The sequence below is a fragment of the Rhinatrema bivittatum genome, chromosome 4 (genome assembly GCF_901001135.1).
Source record: "Rhinatrema bivittatum chromosome 4, aRhiBiv1.1, whole genome shotgun sequence".
Classification (NCBI taxonomy): Eukaryota; Metazoa; Chordata; class Amphibia; order Gymnophiona; family Rhinatrematidae; genus Rhinatrema; species Rhinatrema bivittatum.
This window is the reverse complement of record NC_042618.1, coordinates 121141238-121160913: the sequence shown is the minus strand read 5'-3', so window position 1 is coordinate 121160913 and position 19676 is coordinate 121141238. Positions and strand designations below refer to the sequence as shown.

At 42.9% G+C, this 19676-nt stretch overlaps 1 protein-coding gene across 1 annotated transcript in view; it reads left to right on the top strand.

The window, feature by feature from the left end:
* SLC39A9 (solute carrier family 39 member 9) overlaps positions 1 to 19676 on the top strand; it is a 117074-nt gene that overhangs the window by 46696 nt on the left and 50702 nt on the right. The window contains exons 3-4 of the mRNA XM_029598798.1: positions 13030 to 13215; positions 15239 to 15307. Of these exons, the coding sequence (XP_029454658.1) occupies positions 13030 to 13215; positions 15239 to 15307 (255 nt within the window). The remainder of the gene's footprint in view (positions 1 to 13029; positions 13216 to 15238; positions 15308 to 19676) is intronic.

Genomic DNA, 19676 nt, shown 5'->3' with positions numbered 1-19676 from the left:
CAGAACCTGCCACCCCCCACCCCCATCAGATCAACCTGGATCAGCAGCAGAGAGGGCCTCCCTACCGTAGCGAGCCAAATCATCAGTCAGAGATTCAGGCTCTTCAGCCTGCACCCTCACTCAGCACTCCAGGAGGACTCTGGGTCAGATCTAGATTCAGATCAGCCCTCAGTCCTCTTGGAGGAAGGGGCATGCTCCTCTGGGGAGAAAGAATCTACTGAGGTTCAGCTCTTCTGTAAGGAGGACTTAATGTCCTTGATTACCAATGTATTGTCTGTTCTCAAGATCTCAACTTCAGGGAGAGGAACAGATGGAAGGGGATCCCATACTGCAAGAAATCCACAGATCAGTTAGAGTGTTGTCAGATGACGCCACAGCAGTGACATATGTAAACAAATAAGGGGGCACCCACAGCCGGGCTCTAGTACAGGAAGCAGCCCAGCTATGCGAATGGGTGGAAGACAACTTACTCCTACTCTTAGCAGTACATATAGTAGGGAAGCACAATCTCCAGGCCGACTTCCTCAGCAGGAACAGGCTGGATCCAGGGGAGTGGGAGCTGAGCGCAGAAGCCTTCCAGTCAATAGTGGATCGCTGGGTGCCCTTGGGGTACATACAGACTTGATGATATGCTCAAATTCCAAGGTAGATGTATTCTTTAGTTGCAGGGAAGAGCCGGGATCCAGTAGCATAGATACTCTTCTGTGCCCATGTTCACAGATCAGTCCACTGTATGGTTTCCCACCGTGGCCTCTGGTAGACCACCTGTCCACAATGATACTAGTAGCCTCAGATTGGTCGAGAAGACCTTGGTACACAGATCTAGTGAGGTTGTTGGTTGGAGCATTCCTTCATTTTCCCAGAGAGCAGGACCTCCTTCGGCAAGGGCCAGTGCTAATTGAGAGCCTGGCTCCTTTCTTTCTTATGGCTTGGACCTTGAGAGGGCATGCTTGTGTAGTAGAGGCTACTCCTCTGCCATAATCTCAACCATGTTAAAAGCTTGAAAGCCTTCAACATCTCCAGCTTACATCAGAATCTGGTGTTTTGTTGAGGATTCCTGCAGTAGGCAGGAAATATGCCTGTGGAAGACAAGCATAGCATATTTCTTGGACTTCCTACAGTTAGGCCTAGCTAAAGAACAATCCTTAGCTCCTTGAAGGTACAGGTGGCTGTATTGGCATGCTATAGGGGCCGGGTCAAAGGCACCTTGATGGCAGCGCACCAGGATGTTCTATGGTTTTTCAGAGGAGTGAAGCATATATGTCCGCCCTTCAGACCCTTAATCCTGCAATGGGATCTCACCTTGGCTTTAAGCACTTTAACCAGCCCCCCCCCCCCTTCAAGGCAATAAAGAAAACCTCCATGGAGGACCTTTCCCTGAAGACCATGTTTTTAGTAGCAACCTGCCCGGTGAGGTGCATCTGTGAATTGCAGACTCATTCATGTAGAAAACCTTAGTTGGTTCTCTCTTCTGACATGGTGTCTCTCAGCCCAGACCAGTCCTTCTTACCGAAGGTGGTATCAGCCTTTTCACATTAACCAATCCATTTCTCTGCCAGCCTTTAGTAGCAGAGAACATAAAGAAAAGGATGAGAATCTACACCAGCTAGATGTACCTAAAGGAAACAAGCGTCTTTAGGAAGACAGACAAACTGTTTGGCTTGTTTGGCATTCTCCAGAAGGGCAAAGCAGCATCCAAAGTGACCATAGCCAGGTGGATCAAGGAGACAATAACTTCAGCATGCATGCTGTTAGGCAGCAGGCCCCGATGGGTGTGCAAGACCGCACAACGAGGGTGCAAGCAGCTTCATGGGCCAAAGCATCTTTGATATTTCTGGATGAAATCTGCAGGGCCACCACTTGGTCATCTCCTCACACCTTATTTATTTTATTTATTTAGGCTGGGGTGGGCAACTCTTGTCCACGAGAGCCACAAACAGGCCAGGTTTTCAGGATATACACCATGAATATGCATGGCACAGATTTGCATTCCCTGCACTGCCTCCATTGCATGCAAATCTATCTCATACTTATACATGGTGGATATCCTGAAAACTAGGCCTGTTTGTGGCTCTCGAGGACCAGAGTTGGCTGCCCCTGTACTATAGGTTAGATGGACTTTGGAGCAGAGTACGGAGGACATCCTTGTCTTCCTCCCAGCCAGCAAGGAGAAGCTTAGATAACTCCCATACGTAACAACTGGACTAGCAGGATGATAAGAGAGGTTGAATGCTTACCTGATGATTTTTTTTCCTTGAGTCCTATTAAACCAGACCAGGCCAGAGCCTGCCCAGGAAGACAGGGGTGAGGAGGATCATGTGAGGTAGCAAGTGGTGCCCTCCTCATTCTCTCTGTTTCTTCATATTTTTGCCTTTCTCTTATCTCACCTCTTGATTCACGCAGAGCAGTCTTCAGTATCCTATACTAAGGGTTCATATTGGGCATTCAGGGGATTTTGGGTGGCCACAGTGCTTTGGACCAGTAGTGCTTTAGACCAGGACCACACCTCTCTTATAAGCCCAGAGTGAGACCATAAAAGAGGTGTATCCTCTGTCTCAGTCACCCTAGAAGGAGGAAATCCCATACATAACAACTGGTATAGCATGACTTAAGGAAAGGAGATTACCAGGAAAGCATAATTCAACTTTATCTCTAACAGTTAGTTGATACCTGTGGGTATATTTTGTGTAATCTGATGTGTTAAATATCATCTGAATAAGGTCTTGTATCCATTTTCTAGAATTGTTGATGCAATGCTGTAAAATGATTGTAAAACTAGTTTTTCTGGGTGGCTAGAATTGGCCAGAGCTTGCTTTCTTGCATATAGGGCTCTTAGGAGTTTTTCTTGTAATGGCTTATAGCCGATTTGCCAGATATAGTTAATGAGGGATCCACAGGGATCTTCCTTGCCTGCTACACTATTTAATATTTATATTGCACCATTAAGCTAGATACTGGGAAAATTGGGGATAGAATATTGGATGTTTGCAGACAGTATTCAATTTTGATCCCCAATTAAGGATTCCCTTAAGGAAGCATTTGAAACACTGGCATCTTATTTGTCAACAATAAAAAATATGGTTAACTCAAAATTGTTTAGCATTGAATACCAGTAAGACTGAAATTATATTGTTGACAAAAAAGTGTTTAGATGATGCAGTGTATCGAAAATATCAGTTGAAGGAACTGATCTTGTACTATCCTCAGCTGTGCGTAACTTGGGAGTCTAGCTGGATTGCGAATTACTGTATTTTTCGCTCCATAAGACGCACCTAGGATTCAGAGCAGGAAAATTTAAAAAAAAATGGTGCTAAACCGGCTCTGTTCCCAGGCGTCTGTGCGTCTTATGGAGCAAATTAGCGGAGGGCATAACTTTTTTTTTTTGTCCCCATTTTGTTTTCAGGTCTAGGGAGGGCCATTTTTGTCAACTCCCCAGATCAGAAAACTTTTATCGTTCTTTGTTGAAAAAAAACAAACAAACAAACCCCATACCAACCCTTTAAATTTAATTAACTATAACCCCCCACCCTCTTGACCCCCCAAGACTTGCCAAAAGTCCCTGGTGGTCCATCAGGGGTCCAGGAGCGATCTCCTGCACTTAGGCCGTCGGCTACCAGTATTCAAAATGGCGCCGATAGCCTTTGCCCTTATTATGTCACAGGGGCTACCATCCCTTGCTCCTACAATGTGACAGGGGCCCACCAATGGCACCGGTAGCCCCTGTGACAGAGTAAGGGCAAAGGCTATCGGCGTAAGTGCAGGAGATCGCTCCTGGACCCCCGCTGGACCACCAGGGACTTTTGGCAAGTCTTGGGGGGGGGGGAGGTGTTGTAGTTAGGTTTTGTTTTTTTATATTCGCTCCATAAGACGCACAGACATTTTCCCCCCACTTATGGGGGGAAAAATGTGTGTCTTATGGAGCGAAAAATACGGTAGCTATGAAAGATCATGTGCATAAGCTGGTGAAAATTGGGTACTTCAAGTTGCGTATATTGTGTCGATTACAGTCATATTTGGAGTTTGATTTTCAGTTAGTTATACAAATGATGGCACTAAATAATATTGACTATTGTAACTCACTTCTAGGATTACCAAAAAGCATGATTAAATCAGTATAATTGTTCAAAACTCTGCAGCCAGAGTACTTTGTGGAATGGGGAAGTATGAACATATGCCTATACTTAAGGATCATATTAGAACAGCTGAAGATAAATATTTTTGTAAACTTGTGGATACATCATAATCTTTACATGGGCTAGTATTGAAAAGCCTCACGCTCGGGTTTAGCAGCGTATTAAAGTGCTGCTATGCATGTCAATCACATTATCTTTGACTATGCTCCCATTTTTTAATCATCGGTAACCACTTTGTTTACATTTATACTTTTTAAAAAATATTTTCCTTCATTTTAAATTTTTTTCAAAGAATTATGCAGACGAAACTGGACACTTATTTGAGCTTGTTAGGACAGTCTATAACAACACCGACCCAACCTGACACGATGCGTGTTTCGTGGGCTTCATCAGGGGTGGAAAACTAGTGCGGTGTTTTCTGTCTCTGTCTTTCTGCATATACTGCTGACCGAGCAGCATATACTGGTTACCGATGATTAAAAAGTGGGAGCATAGTCAAAGATAATGTGATTGACATGCATAGCAGCACTTTAATACGCTGCAAAACCCGAGCGTGAGGCTTTTCAGTACTAGCCCATGTAAAGTTTATGAGGTATCCACAAGTTTACAAAAATATTTATCTTCAGCTGTTCTAATATGGTGTTTTAGTATAGCTATAATTTGAGTATACACCATCTTATACAGTTTCTGTTCAAGTATACTTAAGGATCTTCATTGGTTGTCAGTATCTTTTAGAATCCGTTTTAAAGTGTTAATAATAATGCATAAGGTATTCTATAAATTGGAAAATGGATGGTTGAGATCCAGATTACAGTGATATGTGCCGCAAAGGGAACTATGGTCTATGAATAAAGGTCTTTTAGTGATCTTCTCAGTAAAGGAAGCTAGCTTGAACATGGTGTGTGCATGAGCGATTACAGTGGCAGGACAAGGAATTCAGTGCTGGAGAAGTTATGGCTAATGAGAGCGTATAAGTTATTTAGGGAAATGCTAAAAACTTGGCTTTTTAAGGAGGCTTATAATGATATCTAAAGGTAAAGAGACAGGGCTGAAGGGTTAAGCAGCAAGGGGGTTTAGAGGGGATGGTCAAGCGTCGCTTATTCATATTGTATGTTCATATTGTTTTGTATTGGTATTGTATTTTATTTATGTAAAATTTTTATGTATGTAAAATTTGTAAATTGCTTAGATTGTCAATAGGTAGTATAGAAAAAAGAGAAAATTTTCTAGTTCTCAGAAACCGGAATTTATGTGTTTGGGTCAGGGGGCATGTCTATTTTGGGTGTGCTGGATAAGGCTGAATTTTTTTTTTTTATCTTCATTGTGTATTAAGATAGGGTGCATTTGTTTAAAGGTGGGTGTTATTCTGTATTTTGATTAGCTTGGATATCATAAGGTAATGACAGGGCTAGAGGTCGGTTGTCATATCCGATTATGACTTCCCTCCATAGGGGAACAGAGCTTCTAGTAGGGGTTAGGTGCAGGTAGGGGAGAGGATATTGTGCTGGGTGGGTTTAGGATTGGTTCTGGTTTTTGGCTCCACAGGTTGTGATTTATTGGGTAGGCCTATGTGTGTAATTGTTAGAATAGTGCACTTGCTCTGCTGGCAGGTTTCCCAGTGATCTTTTAGGAGTTTCCATTTAATTTTCTCTAATGGTGACTCTTAACATTATATCCTTAAATACCAAAAGGCTTAACTCCTCTAGCAAACAAACTATTGCTGAAAGAGGCTGCTGCTTTAAAGGCGAACGTGATATTTTGTCAGGAAATGCATTTAAAGGCCAGAGATCTTCATCTCATACAATCTAGCAGATTTCCACACCAATATTATGCACCAGCAACTAAGAATAATAAATATGTTGGGGTGGGGATTTTGTTTGCCCATAATCTCATAGTAGATGTGAAAGCTGTACTCAGAGATAACAGCTTACACTGGTGAATCTCTATATTCCTAATGTACATCGGGGGCCCTTTCTTCAAACTATATCTGATGCATTGCAGGGAAGGGCAGAAGGGCAAGTCTTGATTTGGGGGGTGGGGTGGGTGGGGGGAGATTTCAACTTAACCTGATATCCATACTTAGATAACTCTAGTGGTGTTGGTGTATCCTCCTGCATGCAGAGGTGGAGTTTGAAGGAACTGCTTAATAAGTGGGGTTTGCTGGATATATAGAGGTTTTATTTATTTTATTTATTTAAATTCTTTTTCTATACCGATACTCAAGACGCGGTCTTATCGTACCAGTTTACAGTAGAACAGGGAAAAAGTCAATGAAGACAAATCTGAAATTTTGAATCTAACTTTGGATGGTAATCTGGCTAACAACCTTCATTGGTTGCTACCCTTTAAATGGACAGTCGGGAGTGTGAAGTATCTTGGGGTTAGATTGGGACCGGATCTGTCAAGATTGTTTGACTTTAATTTTACTCCTTTATACAAGGGGATATTACAGGATATAGAGAGGTGGGACTGCCTCCTATTATCTTAGTTCGGCAGAATCTCTGTTAAAATGAATATCCTGCCATGATTCTGCTACTTTTTTCAAACTCTGCCTGTAGTTATACCGAAGAGAGTCTTAAAAGAGTGGCAGAAAGCCCTTCTTCATGTTATCTGGAAGGGAAGGCCTCGAGGGTAACAAGAGAAGTGCTATATAGACCGAAAGGTCAGGGAGGGTTGGGTGTCCCAAAATTACAATTTTATTATGCTGCCTCTCAGTTAAGAACGAAATGGGAATGGCATTACAGATCCAAGCCAAGGTTTGGATAGATTTGGAGCGGGATATGTTTGGGATACCATCTATAGAGATACTTATCTGGCGGTCTGGGAAATTAGAGGGTGGGCATAGCAGAGGTTCTCCTTTCACATTGCACTCACTGAGAATTTGGTATCAATATTGCACTAGGCTGGCTGGGGATAAGCAATTCTGGCATCTCTTCCTTTTTGTACACTAAAGAATTTCCACTGGGAGAATCATTGACAGCGGCGGCTATTTGGAAGGCTTAGGCATTGAGAGGTTAGAACAGGTTTGGGAAGGGGGCTCTGTTTCTTTTGCAAAACTGCGGCAGGCTTTTCCTTTGCAGGAAAAGGATAGATTTCGCTACATGCAGTTAGTTTCCTATGTTGGCTCCAAAGGGATTGTTGCGGATCTAGAGGTTTATTGTTCTCGAACTGATAAATTGGTCAAAATGATTTCGAAACTTTATGACATGTTACTTGGCATCAAACAGTCTAAACCAAACTATATTTTAGCGTGGGAGAGGGATTTGTCTTCCTTGGTATTAGAAAATGGCTATAAGTTATTATACAGGTGGTGCCTAACTTCATTCAAATTAGCTAAGATGTATAAGGGAATTGATGTGCTTTGCTGGCATAACTGTGGTGAAGAAGGCACTTAGGGTGGACCTGTCCCAAGGTGAGGAAGTAGTGGGAAATGGTTACAGATCTTATAAATGAGATCACTGGAGTTAGTCCCGATATCCTGTAAATTACTTTTGGTCACAATTGACTTACAAGATATTGATAAACAGTTTAGGAGTTTGATATTTCATATCATAGTAGGGTCGCGTTGCGAGCTTGCAGCCTGATGGCACAAAATTGAAGTGCCTCAGAAATTGCATTTACAATTGAGATTAACACGTCTTGTTACTATGTAATAGGTGGGTTCTTGGGTGTGTAGTTTACACCCCTATCCTGCTTTAGGTTATGGGTTTTCAGGAGAATACATATGTATACATTTTTTATGTCTGTATGCTATTTCTTCTCCATTGGAGTTTAAATTCTTCACTAACCCCCAATCATCTGCTCATACCAACTCTCAAATGAGCTCACAACTATAATCTTCAACCTTACATACATCACTCATCATCCAACTCTATATTTCTTCAGAGACTTGTTATATTATATTATATATTATGTTATGCTTTTACTGTAATTGTTAATATGTTATGATGCCTCAAAACTTCCATGATAAAAATTGTTCACTTTGTAAACCGATATGATGGCTTTCCGAATAACGGTATATAAAACACTTCAAATAAATAAAGTTCTTGTAATGATGTTTTGCAGATAATTTGTATTGTTGATCTTTTTCTGCCAATCAAAAGTAAATTTAGAAAAACGAAAAAAGAGAAAAGAAAATAAATAAATACACCAGGCCAACATATGAATAGTCTAGGGGTGTGCTCTACTTCTTGGTTATTTAGACAGAATTTGAAAATTGTGTTTGAGATTTTTTTTTTGCTTAATTCTGCTGGTGATCCAGGGTTACATGATTGATAGAAAATGAAAAAATGTTTCTTTAATCTGTAGATACAGCATTTCTATATCTACCCCTAGTTTCTATATCTACCCCTAGTTTCTACTAAAAGCATTTAGTAGAACTAGGGGTCACAATTTGAAACTCCAGGGAGAAAGACTTAGAACCAATGTCAGGAAATATTTCTTCACTGAGAGGGTGGTGGATGCATGAAATGCTCTTCCAGAAGAAGTGGTGAAGTCTAAAACTGTGAAGGATTTCAAAGGGGCATTGGATAAATACTGTGGATCCCTAAAAGGCTAGAGGATGGGAATAAACAGAAAAGCTAAACCGGCATGGAGCGGCAGTTACTACCCTTAAGTGAAACATGGGAGTTGCCTGAATGGAGCGGCAGTTACTACCCTTAAGTGAAACATGGGAGTTGCCTGAATGGAGCGGCAGTTACTACCCTTAAGTTGAAACATGGGGGTTGCCTGCACGGAGCGGCAGTTACTACCCTTAAGAGAAACATGGGGGTGGCCTGCACGGAGCGGCAGTTACTATCCTTAAGAGAAACGTGGGGGTGGTCTGCACGGAGCAGCAGTTACTACCCTTAAGAGAAACGTGGGGGTGGCCTGCACCGAGCGGCAGTTACTACCTTGGGAAGCTTGCTAGGCAGACTAGATGAACCATTTTGGTCTTTTTCTGCCGTCATTACTATGTTACTACATGTGTATTTCTATATTACTAAGGTCAGCACTGGAGTATTGGGGGAATGGGGAGAGTGCTGAGGGCTGCGGGAGAGATAAAGTGTGTTTGCTGCCACTAATTCATTAGTCTGGAGGGAGAGGGGTGTTCTCCCTCTTCCTCCCCAATCTAACTTTCTTACCCATTACTGCTGAGGAGCAGTGATCAATTTTGGAGGCCATCAATGACTTTTGCCCAGAGTGCCATTTGCCCTACAGCTGGCCCGAGAATATTACGGGGTATATGAAGAATAAGTCAGGTGCCTGCTCTTAGATGATTTTGTCAAGTTTTGAGTCTGCAAGCAACATCATTGGAAGGTCTATACAAATACTAGGAATCTGCCCTAAGCATCCATAATACTATGAGTTTAAAATCTGCAATAGTTCTTCATATCGACTGCCTTAGGACAATAAAGATTTTCTTTCCTGAGTTAGAAGCTTTACAAGTCGGTGAAGCAGATAGGCCAGTCTGCTTTGTTTGGCGTCAGATCCACATCAGTCTCAAGGGAATATACACTTTTCAAATAAAACTCTTAGCATAGTAACTACATTTTTAATAAAAGGATTGCTGACCTAGGCATTGTAACATGTAAAAGCAACATTTCACAGCTTCAAATCCTTGCAGATCTCTGCATTATCCTTCTAAGATAACATAAGTATCTGTATTTGAGTAATGTCTGTCTTCAGGTACTCCTGCGCACATGGCGTGCCAGCTAGCATTTGGTAACTCATACTAACACTAGGGTTGAAGAGGTTCTTGCAGCAAGGCGCATTCCTAGAGCTTTTATGTGGCTTAGAAGAAACCACTGCACATCCAGATCCAATAAGCCCTGATGCACAGATCCCCCTGCACGGTCACAAACAGCACTGTGGCCAGTCCTATTTTTCTCTTACTTTTAAGCAATGCTTTGCAATTCAGTTATTTTCTAAGGGGCTACTGCATTGTGAAGTTTTCTCATTAATTGCATTGTACATGCTGGATGTGATTGGCTAATAGTGAAAAGAATCTCACATAAGAAATTGCCATACTGGGTCAGACCAAAGGTCCATCAAGCCCAGCATCCTGTTTCCATCAGTGGCCAATCCAGGCCATAAGAACCTGGCAAATACCCAAAAACTAAGTATATCCCTCGCTACTGATGCTAGTAATAGTAGTGGCTATTTTCTAAGTCAACTTGATTAATAGCAGGTAATGGACTTTTCCAAGAACTTATCCAAACATATAATAAACCCAGCTACACTAACTGCACTAACCACATCCCCTGGCAACACATTTCAGAGTTTAATTGTGCGTTGAGTGAAAAAGAATTTTCTACGATTAGTTTTAAATGTGCTACTTGCTAACTTCTTGGAGTGCTCCCTAGTCCTTCTATTATCCGAAAGAGTAAATAACCAATTCACATTTACCCATTCTAGACCTCATGATTTTAAAGATCTCTATCATATCCCCCCTCAGCCAAGCTGAACAGCTCTAACCTCTTTAGTCTTTCCTCATAGTGGAGCAGTTCCATCCCATTTATCATTTTCCATCGCTACTATATCTTTCTTGAGATGCGGCAACCAGAATTGTTCACAGTATTCCAGGTGCGGTCTCATCATGGAGCGATACAGAGGCATTATGATATTTTCCATTTTATTCACCATTCCCTTCCTAATAATTCCTAACATTCTGTTTGCTTTTTTGACTGCTGCAGCACACTGAGCTGACGATTTCAAAGTATTATCCACTCTGACGCCTAGATCTCTTTCCTGGGCGGTAGCTCCTAATATGGAACCTAACATAGTGTAAATACAGCAAGGGTTATTTTTCCATATATGCAACACCTTGCACTTATCCACATTAAATTTCATCTGCTATTTGGATGCCCAATTTTCCAGTCTCACAAAGTCCTCCTGCAATTTATCACAATCTGCTTGTGATTTAACTACTCTGAATAATTTTGTATCATCTGCAAATTTGATTAGTTCAGAATTCTAGTAACTGTACTGGTCCTGGAAAAAAAATTCTTTCTAGGAAGTTGTAATCTCTTTATGGGACTATCATAATCAACGATATACATGAGTTTTTGAGGCCACAGATGTCTCTTCTTCAGTTGGGACTAAATCTCATATTCTGAAAGTGGAACCACCTGAGAAAGAGACCTGTACGGCCTCAGAAGCCTACATATATTCCACACAAACATGCATACAGTACCTGCGTAAACATAAATACCATGGTTTAGTGAACAAGCCCCAGTGTCTGCATGGTAACGTAAACATAAATACCATGGTTTAGTGAACAAGCCCCAGTGTCTGCATGGTTTTATTTGTTTTCAGCTTGTATCCAGTCTGCAGATGTTTGCAGCACCATTCTGGGTTTTAACTGTACATACTGCTGGAAACAGCAGTAACTGCAACTCCAGCAGTTTGCTTACAGGAAAGCAGAGTGCTTGTAAGAGCTTGAAATTTTTAGGGAAATAACTGATAGATCTTGGAGATGAATTATGCTGCAAACAAAAATCTTATAAGCAACATTAGGACTTGAAAGCAAACAATATTTTTAACTCCGCAGGGAAGCGTTGCAACATGCTGCTAAAAGTTAAACCATCTGTAGAGAGCACTGTCTCATCTACAGGCAAACAGTTTTGTTTAAAAAAAAAAAAAAAAAAAAAAAAAAAAAAAAGAAAACATGCTGGAAAATTGTACATTTTTCCCGTGGCTTTGTGACTCATGCACTATTTTCCCCATGGAAAAATACCATGGCCTGCAGTATTTTTCTGGAGGGAAGAATACCATGGCAGCGAAAGCCCCCCCCAAAATAGTAAAATCCCCTGGGTATCTTCTTAGAACCCCCTGCCCCACTTCCAGCCATCATTGCAGGTGGCATGTAGTTGTAATTTTTAAAAAATATATACTTTTCAAGTACAGCACAAGCTCCAGCCCCCAATCCCTCTCCTTTTCTAAAATAAAAATCCGGCCCAGGAGGCCAGGAGATCGAGTCCCCTACCCCCACTAACCTTTTTAGAAAAAAGGCACTGCTGGTCCAGTGTACTGCCAGACTTTCTGGACTCCTCCTTACACATAAAAAGATCCCTGATGGTCTAGTGGGGCCACCCTCCCTAACACCCCCTGTGCCTAAAAAGGTCACCCTGGTGGTCCAGTATGGACCCAGAGTACACCCTAGACTCCGGGCCTTGGTGGCTACCATTTTCCAAAATGGCGTTGCCCAGAGTCTAGAGGTCGCTGGGGGCCCCCCCCACTGGACCACCAGAATGACTTTTTTTTTTTTTTAGGTAAGGAGGGGTTGGGTGTGGGTTAGTGTGGGAAGGGGAGGTCCACTAGACCAGCAGGGCCATTTTATTTATTTATTTATTTTTTAAAAAGGCAGGAGGTCCAGGGGATGCTAGGGTGGGTGGGTGGGTCCCGGTCCCTAGCCTCCGAGGTAAGATTTTTTTTTTTTAGTGTGGGAGTAGGGGCAGCACTTGCGCTATACTCACTAGATTTTTATTCTACCTGGGGGGACAAGAGGGGGTAGACCGGACAGTATGCGTGCCATTTAAGGATACATCCAGGTAGCATTGGGACATGCATCAACTACGCCTATTGAGGTATAGCTAACTTTCATTCAGATAATGTGGCTTGTGAATTTTGAGGCAAGCTAAGCTACTTGATTTGCATAGGATCAACTATTAATGAACTGATTTGAAAGTGTTTGCATGCAAATGAGCTCATAATACATTGCGCAGGGTTTTTAGACCAGGAGATATTGAGCAGTGTTTGAAATACCATGGGTTTTCTCTGTGTTAAGACATTTAATTTGTGGTAAGGCCACATGCAGCTTAGTAAACGTTTGCTACTAATTCCAAGGAATACATAGAGTGCAGATTTATCTGTTCAGTAATCTTACTCACTGCCCTTTTACCTTTGGGTGTATTAGGGAAGCATCATGACGTCACTGAGACTCAGAAGGTGGTGGAAGCTGAAAAGGAAGTGAAAATGACAGCAGTGCATGAACATGACCATTCCAATTTACATGCTTACATCGGGGTTTCCCTGGTCCTGGGATTTGTCTTCATGCTGTTGGTGGATCAAATAGGCAGCTCTCACATGCACTCTGCAGATGGTAAGTAAAGGCTTTATTTCCATCATGCTAGAGTTTGCAGAGGCTAGTGTTAGACATTTAAAGTGAATGAAGTTTGAGGGTCTTAAAAGGACAGTCACCTGCCTGCTCCTAGGGCCAATTGAATTTAAACTTTCACTTCTACGGGTAAGGAGGAGAAACGCAAGCAGTGAGTAAAACGGGAAATCGTTTCTGTTCTAAACTATATTTTTCCTTTTTAATTAAGAGAGAAAATGATTAAGTATTTTGCATCAATGTGCTGGAACAGTGGCTTCCTTATCATCCTGTTACACCAGCCCAGACTAGTGGGGTTATCTCTGCCTACTGGCAGATAGAGACGGAGGACACACCCCTTTTCAGTGACGACATCGCTTGGTATATAGGCTGTAGCCCATATTCTTCTCGTATGCAGGAGAATCCACAAGGCAAAGGGAAGCAGACAGCCCTGCTATCTCGGCAGTCCGCATTGGCAGCACCAGCCAGCAATTTGGGGTATCCCACGCGGCCACACATTCGCCACTCATACGAGTTAGAGGCCCATGGGCAAAGAAGCTCTGTTACGTATTACGTATGGACGGGCATGATAAAAGCCTCGGTTTAAGCTGTGCACGGAGAGGGCCTGTTTTATTCTTGCATTGCTGGTGTGCTTGTGGGAAGGGGTCTGGCCCCAAGTAAAAAGCACTTCTTGCTTCTCCCTTAGACTCTTTTGAGTCCCTGTCCTTTTCAGTTCAGGCTCTTAAAACATTTGTGTGTGTGTGTGTGGGGGGGGTTATTAGTTATTAAGTGGTATACGTTGGCTAGTGAGCTTTCAGCTCTGATGGAGGCCTCCTCCATCAGATTCTTTTGTGGCCAGCAGGGGAGCTGATCAACGTGTTCTTTTGGAAAACTGGGAATAAAGAGTTTGACTCAGAAGGGGGGACTCCTTCATCCTCAGATTAATCTGGAAAGAGGGGCTTGTTCCCACATGTCCTTTAGATTGATGCCCTGGTTTTGGCCAAAGTTTGAGACCCGGCTTAGTAGGTATTCCCTTTTAGGGTTATTGTTTGGACAAGGTCTGGCTGAATCTCTGGGACTTGGCCAAGGATAGTGTCTGCCGGCCTCAGGACTGTTTGAAGCCTTGGTGGCCTGGGTGATATCAGAAGCGTGAGCCCGGGGAAGTAGTACGCTGCCTAGATATCGATCAGCCCAGTTGTAAGGTGAAGAGGACTAGAATTGTCAGTACAAAGATTTCTCCAGAAACTCATCCTGCCCTCGGAGGGGTGTGAGTTCCTCCCTCCCTCCCTCATCCAAAGCAATTTTGACGGGCAGCTGGTTCCAGTGGCCCTACTGTGAGTGATTCCTCACCCCCTTCAGGCCAGTGGGACTGGTCATGGTTCCTAGAGGTTGCCACTCCTTTGTTCCATCACCTTGATGGTGCTTTCCTGCATATCAGCTTCCAAGAGTGAGTGGTAAAGATGAATTCTTGGGAAGCTTCAGTTTGATAACTATATTTAGTACCACTCAAGGCTTATGGTTTAGCTCAGTACTTTTGAAAGAAAAAGTCTGATCTCTTCTGGCACTTCCTCATTAAGAAAAGGGAGTCATCGAATATCCTGGTATGTCCCACCTTGGTATGGAAACCGTTGTTCCATCAGTCTGGCAGTGAAGCACGAGGCATTCTTCTTCCTTGAACCTTTTGTAAGCTGCTGTCAAATTCTGGCAGGGGTTTGATATTGGTATCGGCTAAGATGGAGGTCCAGGGGGGCAGGGAGCAGGGGGGATGCAGCTGGCCAATTGCAACTGCAAATGCATGGGAGGGATCCAGGGGGGAAGCCAGAGGGCAAGTAACGATTCCAAATGAGGAAGGGGTGGTGGTGGGGAGAATAACTTTAGCCAAGTATATTCAGTGGGGCATGTCATCCGTCTGACTTTAGCCAGATAACTTGTCCACTAAACGGCTTACTGAATAGTGGCTTTATATTTCAAAGGCTAGATGAGGCTTTATACGTGGGCCTGTCTAATAAATGATTTTCCACTGTTTTTCCAGATCCAGAAGCAGCAAGAGCTGGCAACTCCAAAATCACTACAACACTGGGGCTCGTGGTGCACGCCGCAGGTAGGGTTGCACTGATTCTCTGTGTTTCTGAACTACTGGAACAGACTGCACCATTTATCCCATGGCTTACTGTTCTTGAACTGGGTGCCCTCATTTCACTGATTAGTAAATAGCATGTTGATTGGAAAGTCCTGGGGCTCATTAAACCGTGAACCACTTGTTTTCTTCCTAGGAGTTCCAGATCCTATTTAAATTGTTACATGGGGGAGGGCATTTTTTTTTTTAAACTTTATTTTTATTAAATAGATTAGACATTAAGCAGTACAAAATGGATTCTGCAGCAACAAAGGAAGAAGATAATTTTAAAAAGAAACAGGGCTATACCAACTGCTTGCAAGCTTATTTTCAAAAGGATGCCCCTTGCGCAGTTTCACTCTGAAAACACGGGAAGAACGCACACTCTCGGGGTACTTTTGTACCCCCGTATTTTGTACCTGTGTTGATTGTGAAAATGCAATCACCACGTATGCTTTCTTGTCCTCAACCTGTCCCTGCTCTCTTTTTTTTATGTGGTTCAGGGTACATGTATTGATATTTAAATTCACTTTACTGATGGTTAAGTGTGTGCTTGAGCCTTGAGAGAGATTTGCACCATCTTGGCTACATTTCTGATTGTGAAAGACAGACCCCCCAACCCCAATGTCCCAGTTTCCTGCTGTTTTGTTCCTCAGTCCCTGCTGAAAGAAGAAGGACCTCGCTGATCAGCTCACCTTAGAAGAGGTTTATCACATGGAGATGTGAGTGAGGGAGTGTAGTACTTTTATTAAGATCAAGCACAGTACATGATGCATTCATTTAAGAGATTATAAGGTAGTTATGGTATTAACAAGGATGTAGGTAGCTACCGTGTTTCTCCAATAATAAACCCTACCCTGAAAATAAGCCCTAGCCTGATTTTCAGGATTTTTGGAGTAGGGCTTGAAATATAAGCCCTACTGAAAAAATAAGCCCTAGCTTTTAACAGGTCGAGCGGTTCCACCCCAAGACTTGACTTCCCTCCCCCCCCCCAAGACTTACCGAAAGTCCCGGGGGGGGGGGGGGGGAGAGGCAGAGGCAGACAGAGGGTTGTAAAAAAAAAACAACCCACCCCAACCCCCCCAAATGTAATTCATTTCAAACACCACCCCCCAAAAAAAAAAAACTTGCCGAAACTCCCTGGTTGTCCAGCCATTGGCCGGCCTCTGTCTGGAAGGCTCCTTCCATGTGATAGAGGCCGCCCAATGGCGCCAATAGCCTGTCATATGGAAAGGGCAAAGGGCCATCGGCGCCATTTTGATTGCTGGCAGCCGACGGCCCGAGAGCGGGAGATCGTTCCCGGGACCCCCACTGGACCACTAGGGAGTTTCAGCAAGTTTTAGGGGGGGTGGGGAGGGGTGGGGGGTTGAAATGAATTACATTCGGAGGGTTGGGATGGGTTTGGGGGGGGGGTTTGTTTTTTCTTTACAACCCTCTATCTGCTCCCCAGTTTCGGACCTCCCCCCCCAGGGACTTTCTGTAAGTCTTGGGGGGGGGGGGGTTTGCATTGAATAAAATTTGAAGGGTTGGGGTGGGTTTGGGTTGTTTGTTGTTTTTTTACAACCCCCCCCCCCCCAGGTTTCGGGCTTTATTTCGGGGGGGTGGGGGGCAGATGAAATAAAATCGTGCCAAACCACGGGAAAACGAAATTTCCCGCAGCGGGCCGATAACAAAGGCCAAACCAAAAGGTTCGGCTGAAAATTGAATCTGATTGGTGAAAGAAAGAGGAGGTGGGCTTAGCCTTGTCCTCATTCACCAATCATGGATAAAAAATAAGACATCCCCTGAAAATAAGCCCTAGCCGTTTTTTCGGCGCTAGAAAAGAATATAAGACCTGTCTTATTATCGGAGAAACACGGTATATGATAAGGCTTTATGTGAATGTCATCACAAATTTTGGCAAGAGTATGGGAAGCTGGAATGTTGAATTTGTCAAAACCTATACAAAATACCACACTAAGAGCATCCTTAAATTATAAAGCAGCTGTAGATTGTTTTATATGCTGAAATCATTTTACATTTGTTTACCTACTAAAACAAAGTTTCTCTTGTGTTTTCGCACCCAAGAAGTACTCATAGAGGGCAATATAAAAAAGCCCATTATGTTGTTTATTTTGGGGGAAGGAAGTGGTTTTGGGAGGGATTTGTAAATGCTGTGTTGGGTCCCCATTCCTGTCAGAAAGATTGCAACTAGGGAGCAGTTTTGTGTGGATTTCAAAGAGAAGATTTCTGGAGGCTTCCTGGCCTCCTACCTTTCCTTCTAAAGAGAAAGGGGGCTTTTTTTAAAGCACTTTTCAAAAATATTGATATATGTGCTATTGATTTGAGTTTCGCCATCTGTCACAGAAACTATCAAGACCGTGGTTATTGATCATTCTTGGTACTTGGAGCAAGATGTTTAAAATGAATAACTTGTCTATGCATGTTGTAATAAGTGATTATGCCAGTTTGTCCCAAACATTTCTAGAAACCCCCCTCCCACCCCCAAATCTGGGTTTTGTTTTTTTGTAGTCTAAGAATCAAGTTAATTTGCATAACAACCAGATTCTGAGGCCTTTGGGACCAGATTTTGGGATTGCTGCAGACCCATGCACACTTGACTCATTAATATACTGAGCATTTAGCTTCCATTTTCTCTCAATAAACATGGTCAGCTCAAACTGGTTTACAATGTTATTTTTTTTAGTAATTTGTGAATTATTACAATGTCTGGCATGCACTTTGTAATTATAACTGTTTGCCACCAGGTTCAGTAAAGCCCTTGTTCTTTGCCTTACTTGTATAACTGTTGATACAGTTATTGTTCAGAAGTTGATTACTCCCTCCAGTTGGAATATAGGTAACATTTGACATCTTGGGAGAATTTTATTTAAAAAAAAAACCACACACACACACACATATATTTAAAAAGTGTCATCATTAGTTGCTTTCATGCAGAAAACATTTTTTTTCACTGTATTGGAAAAATATTTTCTCATTGCAGTTTGCATTTGAAATGGGGAAACTACATAAGATGTATATTGCACTTCTAATCCCCCTTTTACAAGTAGCCACCTTCAGATACTGCAGAACATTTCAACTCAGTGTGGCTCTAAAATCGGCATTCTGGTTTGGGTGAGAGGCTAACCTGTAAGACCAAAGGGTTTCACGCAGGGAGCCTAACTTTCACACCGATCCGTAATCCAGCATTTACACGTGCCCAGTGACAGGAAGACATTAATACTGGTATTTTATAAATTGTGTGGCAGGAGCTGCACAGTTTTATTAAATACCACATATTTCTGCTCCAAAAATATGCATGTATATATTGGTATGCGCGAATATTTCCAATGCAAGAAAACAAATAATTTCTTTACCTATTTTATAAACATATCCACATATATTTTAGGTGTCTAAAAAAATATTACATTATATACATAATAATTCTGATGTATACATGGACGCAGGTATTTTATAAAGTATGCATGAATACCGCCTAGCACGCATTGGTTGGTAGACTGAATATAAACATTTTTTTAAATAAAAATAAACATACTGTTTTGAAAATACATGCATGCATTCTTGAAATCACCAGTTCGCCGATTCCTCTGCCAGTTCATCTAGTCCAAAATTTGCAGACAACAGCCAAGCCCAGTTTTACTTGTGCAAGTAAGTTAGGTGTAAAAGTGTACAAATAAGTTTGGTAATGTATATGCATACATCTCTGACAAAATAGCAACTACCAAGCATGTTTCTGAACCCTGTCCCAGAACATCCCAGCATAGAGTCACCAGTTCCACCAGGACTGCCGTCGCCACCGGAGCACACTCCATCGATGCCTGCACCTTTGTTGGAGCGGCTGGACCTGCTGCTCGGTGGTTTGCTGATGCAGCCTGCCCCAATGCCCCGGGTCCTCTCGGCAAAGGGAGCATTTATCCTTCCACCAGTGGCTATCCGGGTGAGTGACTCCTTTGATGAGGATAGGCATTTGGGGTTGATGGCGCCACTTCCACGCAAGGGTCCCCGACCGGTGCTAGCCCTCCCTGGCTCTTCAGGATCAATGCAATCAGAGCCACTGGTGCCCACAGGACCTTTGGTTCCAGCGATGCCTTCAGTGCCCACACCGGTGCCATTGGTGCCACCGAGACTGTCTGGATCTCAGCATAAAACCTCAATGGGATCTCCACCTCAGGTGTCCCTGGGCACACAGAGTGAGGAGGATGCCCCCCTATGATCCTTGGGAGGGCGAATCAACCCCGTCCTCGACGGAGGACTCTGAGGTCTTTCCTTCCGAGCCATCTCCTCCTTAGGAGAGCCGTAAGTCCCCGCCAGAAGACTTAGCTTTTGCCAGGTTCGTGAGTGCTATGGCAGAATC